Raw genomic sequence first — 16,610 nt, 5'->3', positions numbered from 1 at the left:
TCGAGCTTGTTAAGAGTTTTGTGGAGAGTTCATAGGTTCATAGGTTCATAGGTTCATACTAGGCTATCTGCCCAAGGGCATTTACAAGCCTAGCCCATCGTTTTGTGGCTTATGCCACCCCTTTAGTATGGGGAACTATACCCATTATTTTGCTGTGCCTCTGTCGAGCAGTGACACTGAGGTAATCCCTGGGGTATATCTGCGATCTCCCATCCATTGGTCAAGATTTCTCTTGAACAAGGCCAGCGAGGTGCTCTGCCTCACATGTACCGGGATTTTGTTCCACAGCATAGGGAGTCTTTGGGTGATGAATCTATCCCTCCAGCACGTCCTATTAATAGCCGTGTCGAGGTTTAAGTCTCCGCCCTTGTGGCTCTGATGGATCTAGATTTTTGAGGTGAAGCATATTCATCAAATCTGGGTTTGACATGGCCTTGTATGTTAGGCAAAGGTCACCTCTGAGCAAGCGGTGCGACTGAATAGAGCTGGAGTTCTTTCAGTCGGGCAGCATAGGACATATTTTTGAGACCCTTTATCCTTTTGGTGAGGAACTTTTGTGGCCTCTCCAGCTGCTGCAAGTGTCGGGTCAGATACATTCCGAATGGGGCATTGTACTCAATCATTGGTCTGATGAGTGATGAGTAAAGGGAGACTATGACCTCCCTTGATCTAGATGAGAATCCCTTCATGATAAGGTGGGCAATGTAGAAGGTCTTCCTAACTACTTTAGCTACATGGGTGTCGAATGACAGACTACTATCAACCTGGGTCCCCAGGTCCCTGATAACTTCTTCTGTGCTCAGTGGATTGCCACCTATTTGGTAGCTAGGGGTAACCTTGTTTTTCCCGAAGGGTATGACTATGCATTTTTGGCATTTAACTTTAGGCCGTGGCTCTGGCACCAGTTATCCGTTTCTGTGAGACCCTTCTGAAGGATATCTGTGTCAGATGTGTTTTCTACTATGGCCCAGTTTGCAGTCATCTGCAAACTTTGTCAGCCATAACCCTCCTGTGTTTGCTTTTACTTGGAAAAGTAGATGCCAAACAAGAGTGGGCCCAGGACTGAGCCCTGTGGGACACCACTTGTGACAGGCTTTGAGTCTGACATGGCGCCAGCAACTCTGACCCTGTGGGTTCTGTCACTCAGCCAGTTTGCAACCCATCTTGTGATGTATGGGTTAACATTTAAGCTGATGAGTTTTTCAATGATACCAGTGGGGTATTGTATCGAAGGCCTTAGCCAGATCGAGGTAGGCTGTATGGACTGCCTTTCCCTCATCAATGGCTTTGGTGACTGTTTCAAAAAGTCAACCAAGTTTAAAAGGCATGATCTGCCTTTGACAAAGCCAAACTGGGTTGGATCCAAAGTCTGCAAATTCCTATGTCTTTATTTATGAGGTCCATTATGATCCTCTCCATGGCTTTGCAGATAAGGCTTGTCAAGCTAATGGGCGGTAATTTCCAGGGTCGGTGGAGGCACCGCCTTTGTGAAGTGGGACCACAGTTGCAGTGCGCCACTCCTGAGTGCGTATCCAGAGGCAAGACTTTGATTAAACAGCTGTCCTAGCTGTGGGTTTAATTCCTCATTGAGTTCGTGGAGCACACAGCCGGGGACACCATCAGGTCCCATGGATGCTGTGTTTTTGCTTTGGAGAGAGCAGTTCTCACTTGGGCTGGAGATGTTTGGGGGCTGAAATCATTTGGTATAGATATCTCTCCTTTGGGGAGGGAGAAGTTTGCAAAGAACCTGTCAGCCAGTATGTTGACAATGTCTGTAGGATCAGTAATCTTCACATCATTTTTAACTAGTTCTGAGCATATCTGGGAGTTTCCTCCTAGGTTTCTAACATAGCTAAAGAAGGCCTTATGATTGTCTTTTGAGTCTTTAGCTATTTTCTCTCGAAATTTGCTTTGGATGATTTTATGAGAGCTCTTAGTTTTTTACTTATAGTGATCAAGGGTGTCTTACCTTTTAAGGATTTTGCTCTATCTTGTAGTAGCTTCCTCCTTTTGTTGTAGAGTTTATTTATGGCTGGGGTCCACCAGACTGGACGCTTGCCTTTGGTACAAAGAGTCTTTGTTTTGCTTGGGATTGCCTTATCCATGCAGTCCTGCAGGTGCTGGTAGAAGGCATTTGTAAGTGATTCAGCGGCTTGAGTACTGTTTTCCATGCCTCGGGGCCTTAAAGGAGACCACACTAGTCTTTAGAAGTGTGAAGTCGGCTTTTGAGAAGTTCTTTACTGTGGTCTTTTTATTTCAGGTGGGGTGGGATGAAGACCTCCAGCGAGATTAGTTTGTGATCTGATCTCACCAGTGAGGGGTATACTTCGGTGTTGAACATTGTGCTCCCATGTTCGTGATGATGAGATCAAGTATGTTATCTCCTCTTGTGGGGATGGTGACTAGTTGTTCCATGGCATTTGAGTTTATGAATTCCAGGAACTTTTGGGCTAGGGTGTTTGGGCTTGAGTAGTGTTCCCAGTCTATATTAGGGTAATTGAAGTCACCTAGTATGATGGTGTTTGGTGATACATTTATCCCCTCTAGTGTTTTCAGGAAGGCCATGTGAGGTTCCTGAGTTTGTGAGGGTGGCCTGTAACATGCTACAATTTGCAGAGCAGTCTTGCCTATGGTTAATTGCACCTGGATGGTCTCCGATGCATCATGGAGTGTGTTAGGTTTCCTTGTGTTGGGCGGGCTAGGCCCGTTTAATTTAGAGGGACCTAGTCCTCTCCTTTGTCTTGTTCTCTGTGTTTTTCTCTCGTCGACCCCAAGGAGTGTTTGACTTAGAATTCCTGTTGTGTATCCCACCTTCCTATTGTTGTGTTGAGTTTTTTTGTTGGACATGTTTAAAGAGCAAAAGGAGCATAAACCCTCCGGGTTTAAAAAATACTCTGTGTGCCTATAAAATGTCAATTACAGATGGGCATGCCATCTGTGTTTATTGCCTTGGCGCGATTCACTTACAAGAATCCTGCAGTGTCTGCCATTTCTTCAGTTCCAGGGTGCTGCAGGAAAGAAAAAATAAACTGATTTTGAAGGGCCTGGTCAAACCCTCATTTGAAGAGGATAGAATCTGCTTCTTCTATTGGCAAATCCAAATCCACCAGAACTAAGAAACTATCTCTGGCTCCATCTAGTTCTTCGGAGCCACCGGAGAAGATTTTGAAAACAGTTGAAACCTCCTCGGCTCCGTTGGCTTCGGAGCTGCAGGATAAGAGCTCAGGTTTGGATACTGCTTCCTCGGCTCCATTGTCTTTGGGGCCACAGGAGGTATCGGTGGTACTGGAGTCGACCTCGTCTCCGATCATATTGGAGCCGATTCGGAGCCGGTCACCCAGTGTTACACAGGAATCGATAGGTAGGAGATCCTCATCTTCTTCAGTTGCCTCCAAATCCTCTAGGTTACCTGATTTGGACGTGGATAGGGTGGTTCAGAGGCTCCTTCAGTCGCCGGTGTTAGCCAAATTGTTTTCGGCTCCGACCCAGTCGGCTCCGGAGCCTATTCCCTTTTCGGTACCGATGATTCCTCCTCCGAGCATTGTGTTATTGGAGCCGGAGTGTTCGGCGCTGAGTGATGTCCTTACCCCGGCTCCGGTACCCCTGGCGGGTTTATCGGAGCAGTCATCTGCTCCAACCATTTCAGTTCAGTCATCTGGTTTCGGCACTCTGGTTTCCTCTGTCGGGCCCGAGGGGGATACATTGGGACTTGTCGGCCCCGAGTCTCCCTCTTGGCGCTTCGGCTAGGGGGATCCCGACTCTGGTTGTGGTCTCGGAGATGGGTCAGTCCTTGGATTCGGGAGGACCTGCCTTCGAGGCCATGAGGAGCACACTGGCTTGGTTGTCAGTGACATCACTTGGATCGGCCACTCCGTCCCCATACACCCTGACTAGAGCCTCTGATGCCCCCCTATCAGTGGACAGCGGAGCTCGAAGGCCTGAGGACACCCCCATGAGTGGTCCCCAGCATTCTGAGGGCCCCTCAAGTCTGTGCCTGAGGAGCCTCCCAGGAAGAAGCTGTGCAAGAGGAAGCACATAGACTCCCAAGACGAGTCCATCACTTTGGATACCGACCTCGATGATGCAGAGGGGTCCCCTAAGTCGGCCTCCGATGTCTCCTTCTCCGACATCCTGGAGATTTTGAGGCAGAGAGGCGACTGGCCTTTCTAGCCCCCCTCTGAGGAAGAGTCGGTATTCCTCAAGGCCTTCGGAGCTCAACCTTCTGCCTCCTGGGTGTCTCCACCCTTCGATGAACTCTTAGACCTGATTTGTCGAAGGGTGTGGGAGCACCTTGATTCCGTGGAACCAGTGCCCAGTCCTAATAAGTTCCTGTCTGCTCCCCCGGGGAAAGAGTTTTTGACAAAAGGGGTCCCTGTAGATGCCATGGTAGTGGCGTCAGCTACTCAGAAAGAAGTTGCAGAGGCTTCTTCCTCCGTCCATCCTCCTAACAAGGAGTCCAATAGTATGGATAGATATGGGAAGCGTACCCTGTCTTCAGCTACCTTTACACTGCGGTCTCTGAATTACCTTTGTCACTTTACTCTGCTCCAGAGAGATCTCCTCAAAGAGTTGGGAGATACCTTGACTGGTAACATGCCTGAGGCGGTAGCGTAGACTGTTAACGCCCAGTTGGTCTACCTTTGGTTCCATTGCAAACTCGTCCATGAGGCTCATATCCTATGCAACTGAAGGGGCGAGTAGGGCAGCTAGCTCAGGCTTGGCTCTTAGGAGGCAAGCCTGGATGTGCCTATGTCACTTTGCGGAGGCCTTCAAGTCTTCCTTCACGGATGCCCCCTTCGATGGGTCCTCTCTTTTTGGACCCAAAGTGAAAGAGACTCATCAGATGTGAACAGGAGGGTAAGACTTTATCTGCCGTAGGGGCCCGTTTCTCTTTCCCCTCTAGGCCTTATCCCAAGGCTGAGAGGAGGGAAAATATGGTTCAAGAAATCACAAAAGTCTTTCCCAGCCACACATGGTGAGCCCCCCTCCAGATGCAGAGGTGGGGGGAATTATTCTGGAAGACGCCGTCCTAGGGGCAGAGGAGGCCCCCTCAATCTGGGAGACTGCAACTCCCTTTGTGGATCTTCCTATCAGAATTCCTGAGGGATTGCCTGACTGTGCTACTCCGGAGCCAGACGAGGGTCGTTTTTCGAGGCATCCTCAAGCCAGGGAGAGCATCACTCAGGATCGATGGGTGCTTCAAATAATCACCGGAGGCTACACCATTCCCTTTGTTTCGCCCCCTCCCCTAATCAAAAAAATCCTGGACGTTCCACCCAGTCAAAGGGATCAAGTAACGCTAGAGATAGCAAAGCTGCTAAGAAACGGAGTCATCCAACCGGTCCCCTCAGATCAGATCAGGAACTTACTCAAACTCTTTTTGGTGCCGAAAATATAGGGGACCTGAGACCCATTTTGGATCTCAGTCGATTGAATCACTTAAGTCCTGAAGTCCAAGTTCCGAATGGTCACTCTTCAATCCATCTTCCCATTGTTGGGAGAGGGAGTATGGATGTGCTCCATCGACCTCAAGGATGCCTATTATCACATCAAGATAAACAAGGCATCCAGGAATCATTTACGCTTCCAGCTGGGAGCCAGTCATTTCCAGTTTCGAGCCCTGCCCTTTGGTCTCACCACAGCCCCCTGGGTGTTTACCAAGTGCTTGGCAGTGGTGACAGCTCACCTGAGACGTCTAGGATTCCAGGTGTTTCCTTGCCTGGACGATTGGCTCATTACTGCCCCCACCAGGCATCTCCTCATCCAAGCCAGAGAGGCTACCATAAATCTTTGTCAAAGGTTAGGAATTGCACTAAACTGGGAAAAATCTGCCTTGCTGCCCTCACAGCGTGTTGTATTTATAGGCGCAGAATTAAACTCTGTCCTAATGAGGGCCTTTCTGCCTCAAGAAAGGATTATAGTGTTGCAATCTCAGGTCCAGGCTCTATTGCCCCGGAAGAAGGTCCAAGCCAGGTCACTTCTTCAGTTATTGGGATCCATGGCGGCGACCATCATGTTAGTACCCTTAGCCAGGCTACACATGCGGATCCTCCAGTGGCTCCTATCAGTCCAGTGGTCCTATCAAAAATTACCCCTCTCTCACCCAACTCACAGAGCATTGCAGGCAGGATCTCCATTGGTGGCTATGTTCCTCCAACCTGGACAAGGGGAGGAATCTAGTTCCCCTTTCTCCTGCTGCCACAGTAACCATGGACGCTTCCCAGATAGGGTGGGGAGGCATTATCTGGGCAGAACAGTCCAAGGCACGTGGCAGGATCACGAGGTACACTCACACATCAATGTCCTGTAGATGAGAGCAGAGTGCTGTGTTAGCGTTGCAAGCACTTCAGAGCTCTCTTCCCAGGGGAACAATTCCTATTCACTCAGACAGCATGTCAGTTGTTTGGTACCTGAACAAGCAAGGGGGAACCAAGTCTTACCCCCTTTGCAGAGAGGCCATGAGAGTGTGGAATTGGGCAGTGTCTTCCCAACGGTTTCTAGTGGTAACGCACATTCCGGGAAAATACAACGTGATAGTAGACAGGCTAAGCAGAGCTATTCTGATGCCTTATGAGTGGTCCCTGAACAACCGAGTTGCTACTCGGATCTTCAGCAGGTGGGGTCAGCCTTGCTGTGATCTTTTTGCCAGTCCCCTCAATGCCAAATGCAGCAACTACTTCACTCTGATCCCCCCACAGGGGGAGTGACCCAGGAACTCTCTAGTCCACGGTTGGCCTTCCGGTCTGCTCTATGCCTTTCCTCCGTTACCAAGAGTGATTCAGAAAGCCATCCACTTAGGAAGCAAGATGATTCTAATTGCTCCACACTGGCCCCACCAGGTCTGGTTCCCCTTCCTTCAGCAGTTCACTGTGGATGGTCCTTGGACTCTGGATCCAGTACAAGACCTTTTGACTCATATGTCGGAACAGCTCCACCCCTCCCTACAGTCCCTCAGGTTGACAGCCTGGCTGCTCCACTTCCATCGATAGTTAGACTACATTCCTTTTCATCTGAGGTGGTGCATATTCTTTCGTCGTCTCAAGTCCTCCACCAGAAGAATTTACTCTAGCAATTGGAAGAGATTTTCCATCTGGGCTCCGGCACAAGGTCTGGACCCTTTCACAGCCCCTATATCGGCGGTCTTAGACTTTTTAGCTATGCTCTTCCGACAGGGCTCTGCTGCCTCGACCATTGAAGTGCAGCTGGCGGCCATTTCTAATTTCCATGTATCCTATGAGCCCTCTTATGGGCCATAAACTTTGCAAGGCCTTTTTGAAAGGAGCCTGGTTACCACGTCCTCCTGTGTCAGAACCCATCATGCCATGGGATTTAAATCTGGTATTGCAAGCCATCACTTCTACGCCATTTGAGCCGGCTGCCACTTGCGAACTGAGATTCTTATCCTGGAAGACTGCTTTCTTAGTGGCCATCACTTCGGCTAGAAGAGTTTCAGAACTTCAAGCATTGTCCATTAGGCCCCCGTATTTAATATTCCATAAGGACAGGGTATCCTTGAGACTTAATTCCTCCTTTCTTCCTAAGGTGTCATCTACATGTAACCTCCACTAATCCATCGAGTTATCTGTGTTTTTTCCCAACTTCTCCAACAAGGCGGAGTTCAAATTTCATCAATTGGATGTGCATAGACAACTAAGATTCTATTTACACAGGACAAAACACGTAAGAAAATCAGATCAATTGTTTGTCTCTTTTTCGGAGAATAGAACGGGTAGTTCTGTTTCTAAGTGCACAATTTCCAAGTGGATTAAGGATTGCATTACCTTTATTTACTCATCAGCAGGCAGAAACTTACCTTTCCCAATCAAGGCTCATTCCATTAGGGCGGTCTCAACTTCAATAGCGTATTATGCCAGGCTTTCCTTGGACGACATTTGTGCAGTGGCCACCTGGGCTTCTCATCACACCTTTATCTCACATTACAAGCTGGACGTGGCATGTAGAGGCTGGGCTTCCTTTGGTTCCACGGTTCTCCGGAGTATTTTCCTGTGAGCCTCCCGGGTTAGAGGTGGTAGGGATGCTGTCCCATCAGTAATGAATGTAGGCGAGATAGGACCACATAACATCAGTTAGTTATGTACTCACCGTAACGATCGATGTATGTGGTCCATCTCGCCTACATTCTTGCGTATCCTCCCACCTGTCCCCTGCCTAAAGGATTTGGAGGATAATTACTCTGAGACCCTTCAGAATCGGTTTATTCCCTTTTCCTGGTGGATGATGCTCCTCTTACTGAGGTTGGTGTATGTGGAGTGACTCGGATGTATGTAAACAAGATCTGGGGGTTTGGGAGTGGTGCATCCTGGGATACGGGTTAGCCCAGCCGATTAGAGACTTTGTGCTAGAAAATAGTCGGCCGAGTCGGAGCCGATTATCGGCTCCGAACCCATCAGTAATGAATGTAGGCGAGATGGACCACATACATAGATCATTATGGTGAGTACATAACTAACTGTTTATTGCTGTAAATGCTACGTCTGTTTACACTGAGCAACTGTTTTCTTTAGCAAAATGGTTGTCACTGTTTGTGCTATAAAATTTGACAGCAGTATTAGTAGCACAACAGGTAGCATACTTGCTTTTGATACAGAAGGCTGAGAGTTCTACTCCCACACCAAGTAGGTGGATTGCTGATACTGTGTTGTACTATGGCTTGGAGCCGTGTGTGTGTGTGCCCTCCTTTGGATGAGATAATAATTATGAACCTGTTGTCTGTTTTGCCATCCATTCCCTATTGCATTATTACCCGCTTACCGTTTTTTTATTTTAGTGTAACCTAGGCAATTTCTTCAGAGGCAGCAGGCACTGAATTTGTAGATGAAACACTTAAATATAAAGTTGTCTGCTATCAGCAACCTCATTATTAAAGATGTCTGTAATGTGGAATTATTCAGATGACTTTTACTACTGCAGAGACTGTGCACATTGACTGATACTGAGTTGCCTTTTATGGCTGAAATGTTCTGAAATGGGAAGTTTTTTCATTATTGGTTCATACGTTTTGTTTAATTGCTTACTGGAAAAAATTGCACATTTAAAACAGGGGCTGTATTGTACAAGGAATATAATTACAGACAGAAGTGAATCATAGAACAATATGCATGTCTGTATAGTCTAAAAATGTGTGCAAGTGGCCTCTGGTCTGAAAATAGCCCAAAGTTAAACTTCATTCGCCACTGTCCAGATGCATTTTATTTTAATGTGGGTTTCAGTGATGTCCAATAAATGTGAGTTTCATTGGTAGAGAAGTGAATATCTCTGTTTCCATTGTGAGACTGTATTGTTTCGTTTAACAAATGTCTCAGTGTTTGTGCTACAAAATTTTAAATTTTAAATTAAATCCAAATGTCTGTAGTCATTGTAGGAGTAATGAAGAAAATAGTATGTGCACTGACAGGTTTTGAATAGTTTTTATGGTAAAACAAACTAGTCACAAGCGGAACGCTGAGGCTTGCTGTACAAGTACTGTATAGATGCAATAACTGTAAACACTATCAGTATGCCAATGACACAATACAATTCAATCTTCACGAACAGGAACTCCTTTATTTAATTTCAGTAAGCGCTTTCACCCGATATGGGCTTCATCAGACTGTACAACAAACTGAAAAAAGCACAGTCCTTATATACATAAAGTAATCAGGTGATTAATTATACAATTCATTAAGCAATCAATTAAAATACAATTACCCACAACATAAGTTCATATTCAACTAGGTGGAAACTATGAAAAGATATAAAGTTTATAAATAATTATATGTATAGATGTAGAAAGAATGGTAAAAAATATATATATAAATAAAAATATAAATAAATATGAATATGTATGAACATCTAAATGGCTCTAACAATTTAATTCATTTTACAGTAAATCCACAAGATGGCAGTATTAGATAAGTTAAAAATACTATGGAAATACTGTAAGATGTTAGTTAATAAAACATGTTCCACTGATAAGAATAATATTAAATTAAAAATATATAATAAAATAATATTAGATAAAAATATCTGACAAAGAGGTAAATATAGCAAAAAATATTCTTAATATATTACCTCTTTATGGCCCTTTTTATTCTTCTTTTCTTCAGAAATGGGTATAAACTAATCTTGTCATTGAGGCCTGGGGGGCAATCTGCTTTGCACCTAATGATCCATCTTGTTTCCATTTCGGTCACCCCCTCTTATGTCTGTATCAACTCTCTCCATGACAAAAAGTTGGCATTCCTTTCATCACTCACCTATTCTATGCCTGATCCTTTCTCTTAGTTGTAAAACTTAAATACTTTATCTTTAGGGTAGTTTTAAAAGCTCAGTGTCCACATAAGGTGCATTGGTTTACTTACCACAGGGAGGTAGTATTATGAGAAACACATACATGGTTCCTACCTCCTCTCTTATGGCACAATTCTCTTCTCAAATTCAAATAGTTTTATAACCTAGGACTTTTAGGACTTTCCCCAACTAAACTATCTTCTCTTCCTAATATATGCCAGTGTTTTCTATTATGGCTCTAATCTCTTAAGAAGACATCAGCATGATTGTAAGGGTATGTTATAGGATTATTAATAACTATAACCTCCATTCCTATAATATAGAAACTCTTTCTAGGGGTTTTTTGAAAATAGGGTTTTTGCTCAGAGTATCCCCAGAGTACTCATTACTTCAGACACACAATTTGTTCCATGTTCCATACTTCATCCTTCTTATCTAATCTATCTTTTAACTTTTAACCCTACTAATCTCAGCCTCATTAAGCCTCGAGGCTCATGATCTCCTGATTTGGCCCCATTATCAAAATTATCAAAAATGTGTTATCTGTGTTTCTGCAACAATACTCTCTCCTCACTGTTTCCTTCCTATAAGTATGTGTTTCCTATGTGATTAGGTATTAATCCCATACATAATGTTCAAATATTCATATTCCCAGAAATTTGTTAAACTTTTCAGAAAAATTTCAAAAAACAAGTTAAATGTAGAAGTGAGATGTCAAATTGTAGAAGTGAGAGGAAAAAGAACTCAATACCTCAAATATCAGGAAAACAATCTTCTCTATTTATTAGAAAGGAATGTTTTATAAAAATATTCGAAGTGAATAAACTTTCTTTTCCCATTCCATGCATGACAATGTTAACAAGATTCTGCCAAGACAAGTCTATAATATATCTGTCATTCTATATATCCTTTTCAAAATAAAGTTTATTCATTATTTCTTTGTGGATCTTCAGCAGCTCTTTGAACTAGTTTTTATGGTAACTGGGGAGAAATGGCTGCTGGGGGGGGCTGCTTTGTGTTGGGAGGCCCTGAGCCATTACCCTGCCTAAGGCCCCGTTTGACCATGATCTGGCTTTGCCAAAAGGTTTATGATTTTTTTAAAGTGCAAAAAATGCAAGTGTTTACTTAGATATTTTTATACCCCAAGTAAACAGAGGATTTTCCTCAGTAAATTCCAAATGCCGAAGGTTTGTTGGCTGTGAGAGAGGTAATAAGGAACATGATTTGGGGAATGGAACAAGTACGATTTTTAAAAAATCTTAGAAAATACTTCAATAGAAATGTTGCAGGAACAAGTGGTTGTAACTAAGGAAGTTCTTTTGAGTTGGGAGGTAGGACCTGAATTGCTTAGACATATTGAGGCCTTCCTAAGTTTAATGTTGGCTATCAAAAAACTGTTACTAAAAATGAAAATCTAAACCAACTGTAATGGAAGTGTTAAATATTATAAAGGAGATGAGGACTGGAAGTGGGATCTTCTAAGTGAAGGTGCAAATTTAATAGAAGTGGAATTTGTACATGTGCTGTGGGAGACGAGTGAGGTTTAAGGAGAGACCGGAATTGAGTCACATGTGTAATGTTGACATGTATGCATACCAGATGACTATAACAGTGGAAACTTGCATTTATAAAAAAAAAAAAAGAAAACAAACAGTAGTATTTGTCCTCAATGTTACTGATTAAAATGTAAAAATACAAGTTTTTTTTAAACATTTTTATATGTTCTTCTTGTTGTTTATCTGTCTCCTTTATTTTGTAACCCGATTACCTGTATCAAAGCAACCTATGCTGTGCCTGAAATTGGCAATGATCAGTGTCCTACTGTGGTTAAAAAAAAAAAAAACATAAAATAGTTCAAAATTAGTTGTCCAGCTACTGTTAGAAAGAGATCAATACCCTTATGATATGTTCCTTATCGGACAGGTAGTCTGCAAGGTTCCACAGTTGCATGTCTTATAAAACCATGGTGTGACTGAACATCCTAAAAATTTCTTATATATTCGCACCTGCACTTGCATTTTTGCAATTTGTTTGAGATGGGTGCTAATGTGGAGTAAAGCATTTTATCTTAAAACTTCCAGGTACTTGTCTGTGCATGTATGCTTTTTTTTAAATGCTATAACACCTGGGGTGATTTGTGATTTACGTGTATTTTTTGAATAGGACAGTTAATTGATTTCATTGTTGGGAGGGTCACACTTCACTTTTGTCACAGTTCTTGAATTATGTACGTTACTGATGCAAAAATTTCAGTTAGATAAAATCTTTTTCAGTGTTGATCAGAATTGTAGTTGGTTGTGCCAGTTCCATACCCTTGTTATTTTTATCTTCCAAGCATAACTTAAACTGTGCAAGTCCTGGTCATGAAGTGTAATGCTGAAGTCTGTGTCTTGATATTTTTTCTTGTATTCTTTCCTAGTGTTATGTTGCTGTTAGCCCTCCATCTCTGTATCTTCACAATGTTTGCCATGCTGCTTTTTCCTCGAGTTAAGGTAATGCACTTGTTTTGAAATGCACCTATCACTAACATTGTTTTATAAGTTTAGCAAATTGCTCTGATGTTTTTAGACTGTGATTTGTTTTAAGACTTTTTGCGAAGGACATACAGTAACACTTAACCTATAAAACCTTCTAGATGTACACAGGTGTAGTTACTGAACTGTGTCAGTAGCTTCACCAATTAATTTATCAAGCATTGTGTGTTGTCTTCGTGTGAATTTAATAGTAAATGTCAATAAGAGTACAACTGTAATAGTTATTCAAGGCCCAAGTTGCCTTGGATTAATTTGGATTTGAATAACCCTTTGGGACATGTTTTTGAAAAAATATAACTTTAAAAGATTTGACATATTAATGTCTTTGTGTGTAGTTTTCTTGAATGGAAAATAATGTCTGGGGGCTCACTAGTGAAAAAGTAAAATCTGAATTGGCAGGCCCTTTTGCTATGAAAAAAAATGCAGTTTTCACCTGACAGAATGTCAAAACTCACTCTAAAGTTGTTAAACCATTCTTGCAGAACGGGCTTTACCCTACCGAGCCCCTTAACGTAGAAGACTTTGCCACCACGCACATGCTTCTTTTCATATATGCTAATTTAAATATGGTCGCCTCACAGTAAGACGTTTTCCTGTTCGATTCTCAGCTAGAGTGTCTGCTGTGTGGAGACATGCGTGAATGGGCGTACCTTCGTTGAAGGTTGTGTCAGGGCTGGCAATTCGGCACGTAAAAATCTACTGCCAATCATTAGCGGACCGGAGATCTGCTGTGGCGACCCCTAACCGGGAAAAGCCGAAAGACACAACAACAACATATCTCTGCATAAGAAAATTCCAGATACGTATTCTGTAGGGTTGCACTTTCAGTCTTGCAGTTTGAGAATCACATGTTCAGTCTTGCAGTTTTGAAGACACTAGTTGTAGCCTTCACAATTTCAGTAGGAGCACATTCTGGTTCTAACATTAGGAACCTTCAGTATTTCCTGTGATTTTTAGATTCATTCTCTGCAATCAGTCTAGCATTTTCTTTAAATATCCCTTTTTTAGATACTGCATGCGTAGTGATGTTGACATGCTATTGTATCACATGTAGGCTACATAAAGGTTTTGTGTATGCTACATTTGTATGTAAAGCTCCTGAATCTGCAATTTTTTCTACTACTTACACAGCTTGGACATTGTGCGTGAATTACAGCATGTATTGCCTATAAATAGATCCGCATATGTCATTGTGACATTTAGAAGCAATGGCCTTCACTTACATTCCTGTAATTATGTTTGCATGGAGCACAACCCACTCTTGCAACTGCTGATGGTTCATCAAAGCCACCTACACATGTAAACTCCTTATATGTGTTGTTACAAAAAAAGGAAGATGGTGGTTGAAAATTCATTGCATAGGGATATGAAAGCACGTTCCACATAGCAACAGGCTTCAACAGCAGAAGTACTACAAGGACCAAATCTTTAAAGTTGTATCAGATCCTAGTTGTCAGAGTCATTTCCTTTGGTTAAATGGACTTTCATAGCCAAGAGATGCATCACTTGTCTTGCATAAGCTGAGTGCTTGAACTTATGTAGAGTTCTGGCTTCATGGATGATGATAGACTATCAAAGTAGGTGTCTCCTTTCGGTCCCGCCATAGAAAGATATCTTCTGGGATCTAGGCATCACCCACTACCATTTGCTTGGCTGGTTCTTGAAGCCAACTGGAATAATTCTGGGGATTTGTCTGCCATCTGGCTTAAGGTCAGGGTTACTTAAGACTGGGACCTTCCCTCAGGCCCAGCATTTTCTTTTGACCCAGGTTGATGGGGTACACCAAAGCCTGGATCATAACCCTGGAGGGTATTGATCAGTGATGATATTCTGATTACTGAAACCATCCAGGTTCTCTTACTGTGGCTGGCCTAAAAGTGGATTCCACTAAGAAATCCCTGGCTAAATAGAGGGCATTTGTCACTGGATATCTTTGAAACATTTCTGAGATTTTGTGAGTTCTTCAGTCCAGTGCACATCTCAGTGACTATAGCATATACTGTACTACTGCTAGAGTCAAAAACTCTGGGTAGTTGTGGCAAAAGTTAATTCTCTGCCATGATGGAGCTTAGAACCTTCAGTTGTTTGTCTCACCTATTTGAATTCCAGTCCTTCCTAATGGATCAGGCTGTAGTAAAGTTTGCAGATGTAGATGAGTCCAGTCTCAAGAAGGATATAATTCAGCCTAAGGTATGGTTTAAAAAAAAATCTATTTGCTGTGTTTAATGAAGTGCTCTACTGCCTCCCTTAAAGACCTGGAAGATGACCCAGTAAGGAAGAAACAGGCCATTGCCACTGTTGACCTGTGTACCTCCCACTGTTTTTATCCAGACGTAGCTCAGTGCCAAGAGGGTAAGACATTTATTGACCATCTGGGGAAAGCTAAGTATCAATCAGTCTTACCCCCCCCCCCCTGTCCTGCTGCTGAGGTCATCCAAGATGGTGACTCTGTTGGCGCAACCATAACATTTCTAATTATGATTTTGGGCTGCCCTTTGAAGGGCAGTTGTCGAGGTTTGCCTTGGCTTAAACGGTCATCACCAAGGAACAGTGGTTTGTGGACATGGTCTCAGTTGGCTATATGTTACCACTCTTGGCTCATTTCCCAGAAGGAGCACCATTGAAAGGCTCATCACTGTTGTGAGAGGCTTACCCCTGGTAACAGAGTAGAGTGTTTGGGTTAGACACAAGATGGTTGCGTCCTTTGGTCTAGGTGGACTTCACCTCCAGTGCAGGATGCTGTAATTTAGGTTTCTTCAGCTCCCATACTATTTATTATAATCGCTGTTGGGGTATCTGAAACCTTGCAGGAGAAAGACTTTTGTTAATGTTCATCATATCCAGGATCAATCCTAGGACCCCTACTTTTCACTGTATTTACAAATAATCTTCACAGAGCCGCCCCTGTAGCAAACCTGGTTCAGTGCGCTCATGACTCCACCTTAATCTACTCTGCCCCCACCCTGCAACAACTTCAAATCAAGACCCAAAAAGCCTTTACATCCATCGAAACCTGGCTAACAAACTACCAGCTAATACTAAATCCTAAAAAGACCCAAGTTATGCTCTTTCATCTTTCCAAAGCAGCAGCACCTACTTCCCCATTCTCTATTTCTGCATGAGATAATACCCTATCTCCCCTGTCACACAAGCCAAATTACTAGGGGTCATTATTGACAATAATATGAAATTTGACAAACATAGCTCGTACAATACCCAAAATCAACAGAAAACTAGCTAGGTACTCCTTACAGATGTAAAAATCTTCCTAACCAGCAACAGTAAAGTTACCCTAGCTAGAACCCATCTTCTCTGTACCTTACTGTATGCTTCTCCTGTCCTAATTGATCTAAACAAGAGTGGTTTAAACAAGCTGTCCGTATGCTACAACAAAATACCAAAATTCGCCATAAACTCCTCCTACTGTGCACCCACCACTGTCAGGCCCTAAAAGAGCTTTCCTGGCTGAGCCTCCATAACACCTTGGCTCTAAACCAACTTCTAGCTCACCAAATACTGTGCCAACCTGACAAAACTCCAGCCTTACAAGACCTGATCACCCTCTACTCCGATAACCGAGAACTTGGATCTACTAACAAGGCACTAATCGCAATCTCCAAAAGCCATTACAGCTCTGATGACTCCCTGTATTCCAGTAACATTGCCAAGACTTGGAACTCCCTACCACTACAAATCAGGGTACAACCTAACAAAACCATCTTCAAAAACAGCTCATTTCCCACCTAAACAACTCTTGGACTTGCAACTGTGTAGCATCTGGCTGAC

General features: G+C 43.2%; 1 protein-coding gene across 1 annotated transcript in view; it reads left to right on the top strand.

Annotated features, from left to right (window-relative positions):
- The window catches only part of TPCN2 (two pore segment channel 2), a 1,483,468-nt gene that overhangs the window by 527,607 nt on the left and 939,251 nt on the right, over nt 1–16,610 (top strand). Inside the window, exon 7 of the mRNA XM_044082617.1 lies at nt 12,710–12,782. Within this exon, the coding sequence (XP_043938552.1) occupies nt 12,710–12,782 (73 nt within the window). The remainder of the gene's footprint in view (nt 1–12,709; nt 12,783–16,610) is intronic.

The sequence above is a fragment of the Protopterus annectens genome, chromosome 9.part0 (assembly GCF_019279795.1).
Source record: "Protopterus annectens isolate FY-2018-M chromosome 9.part0, PAN1.0, whole genome shotgun sequence".
Classification (NCBI taxonomy): Eukaryota; Metazoa; Chordata; order Ceratodontiformes; family Protopteridae; genus Protopterus; species Protopterus annectens.
The sequence above is the reverse complement of the archived record's forward strand: the minus strand, read 5'-3'. Positions and strand labels throughout refer to the sequence as shown.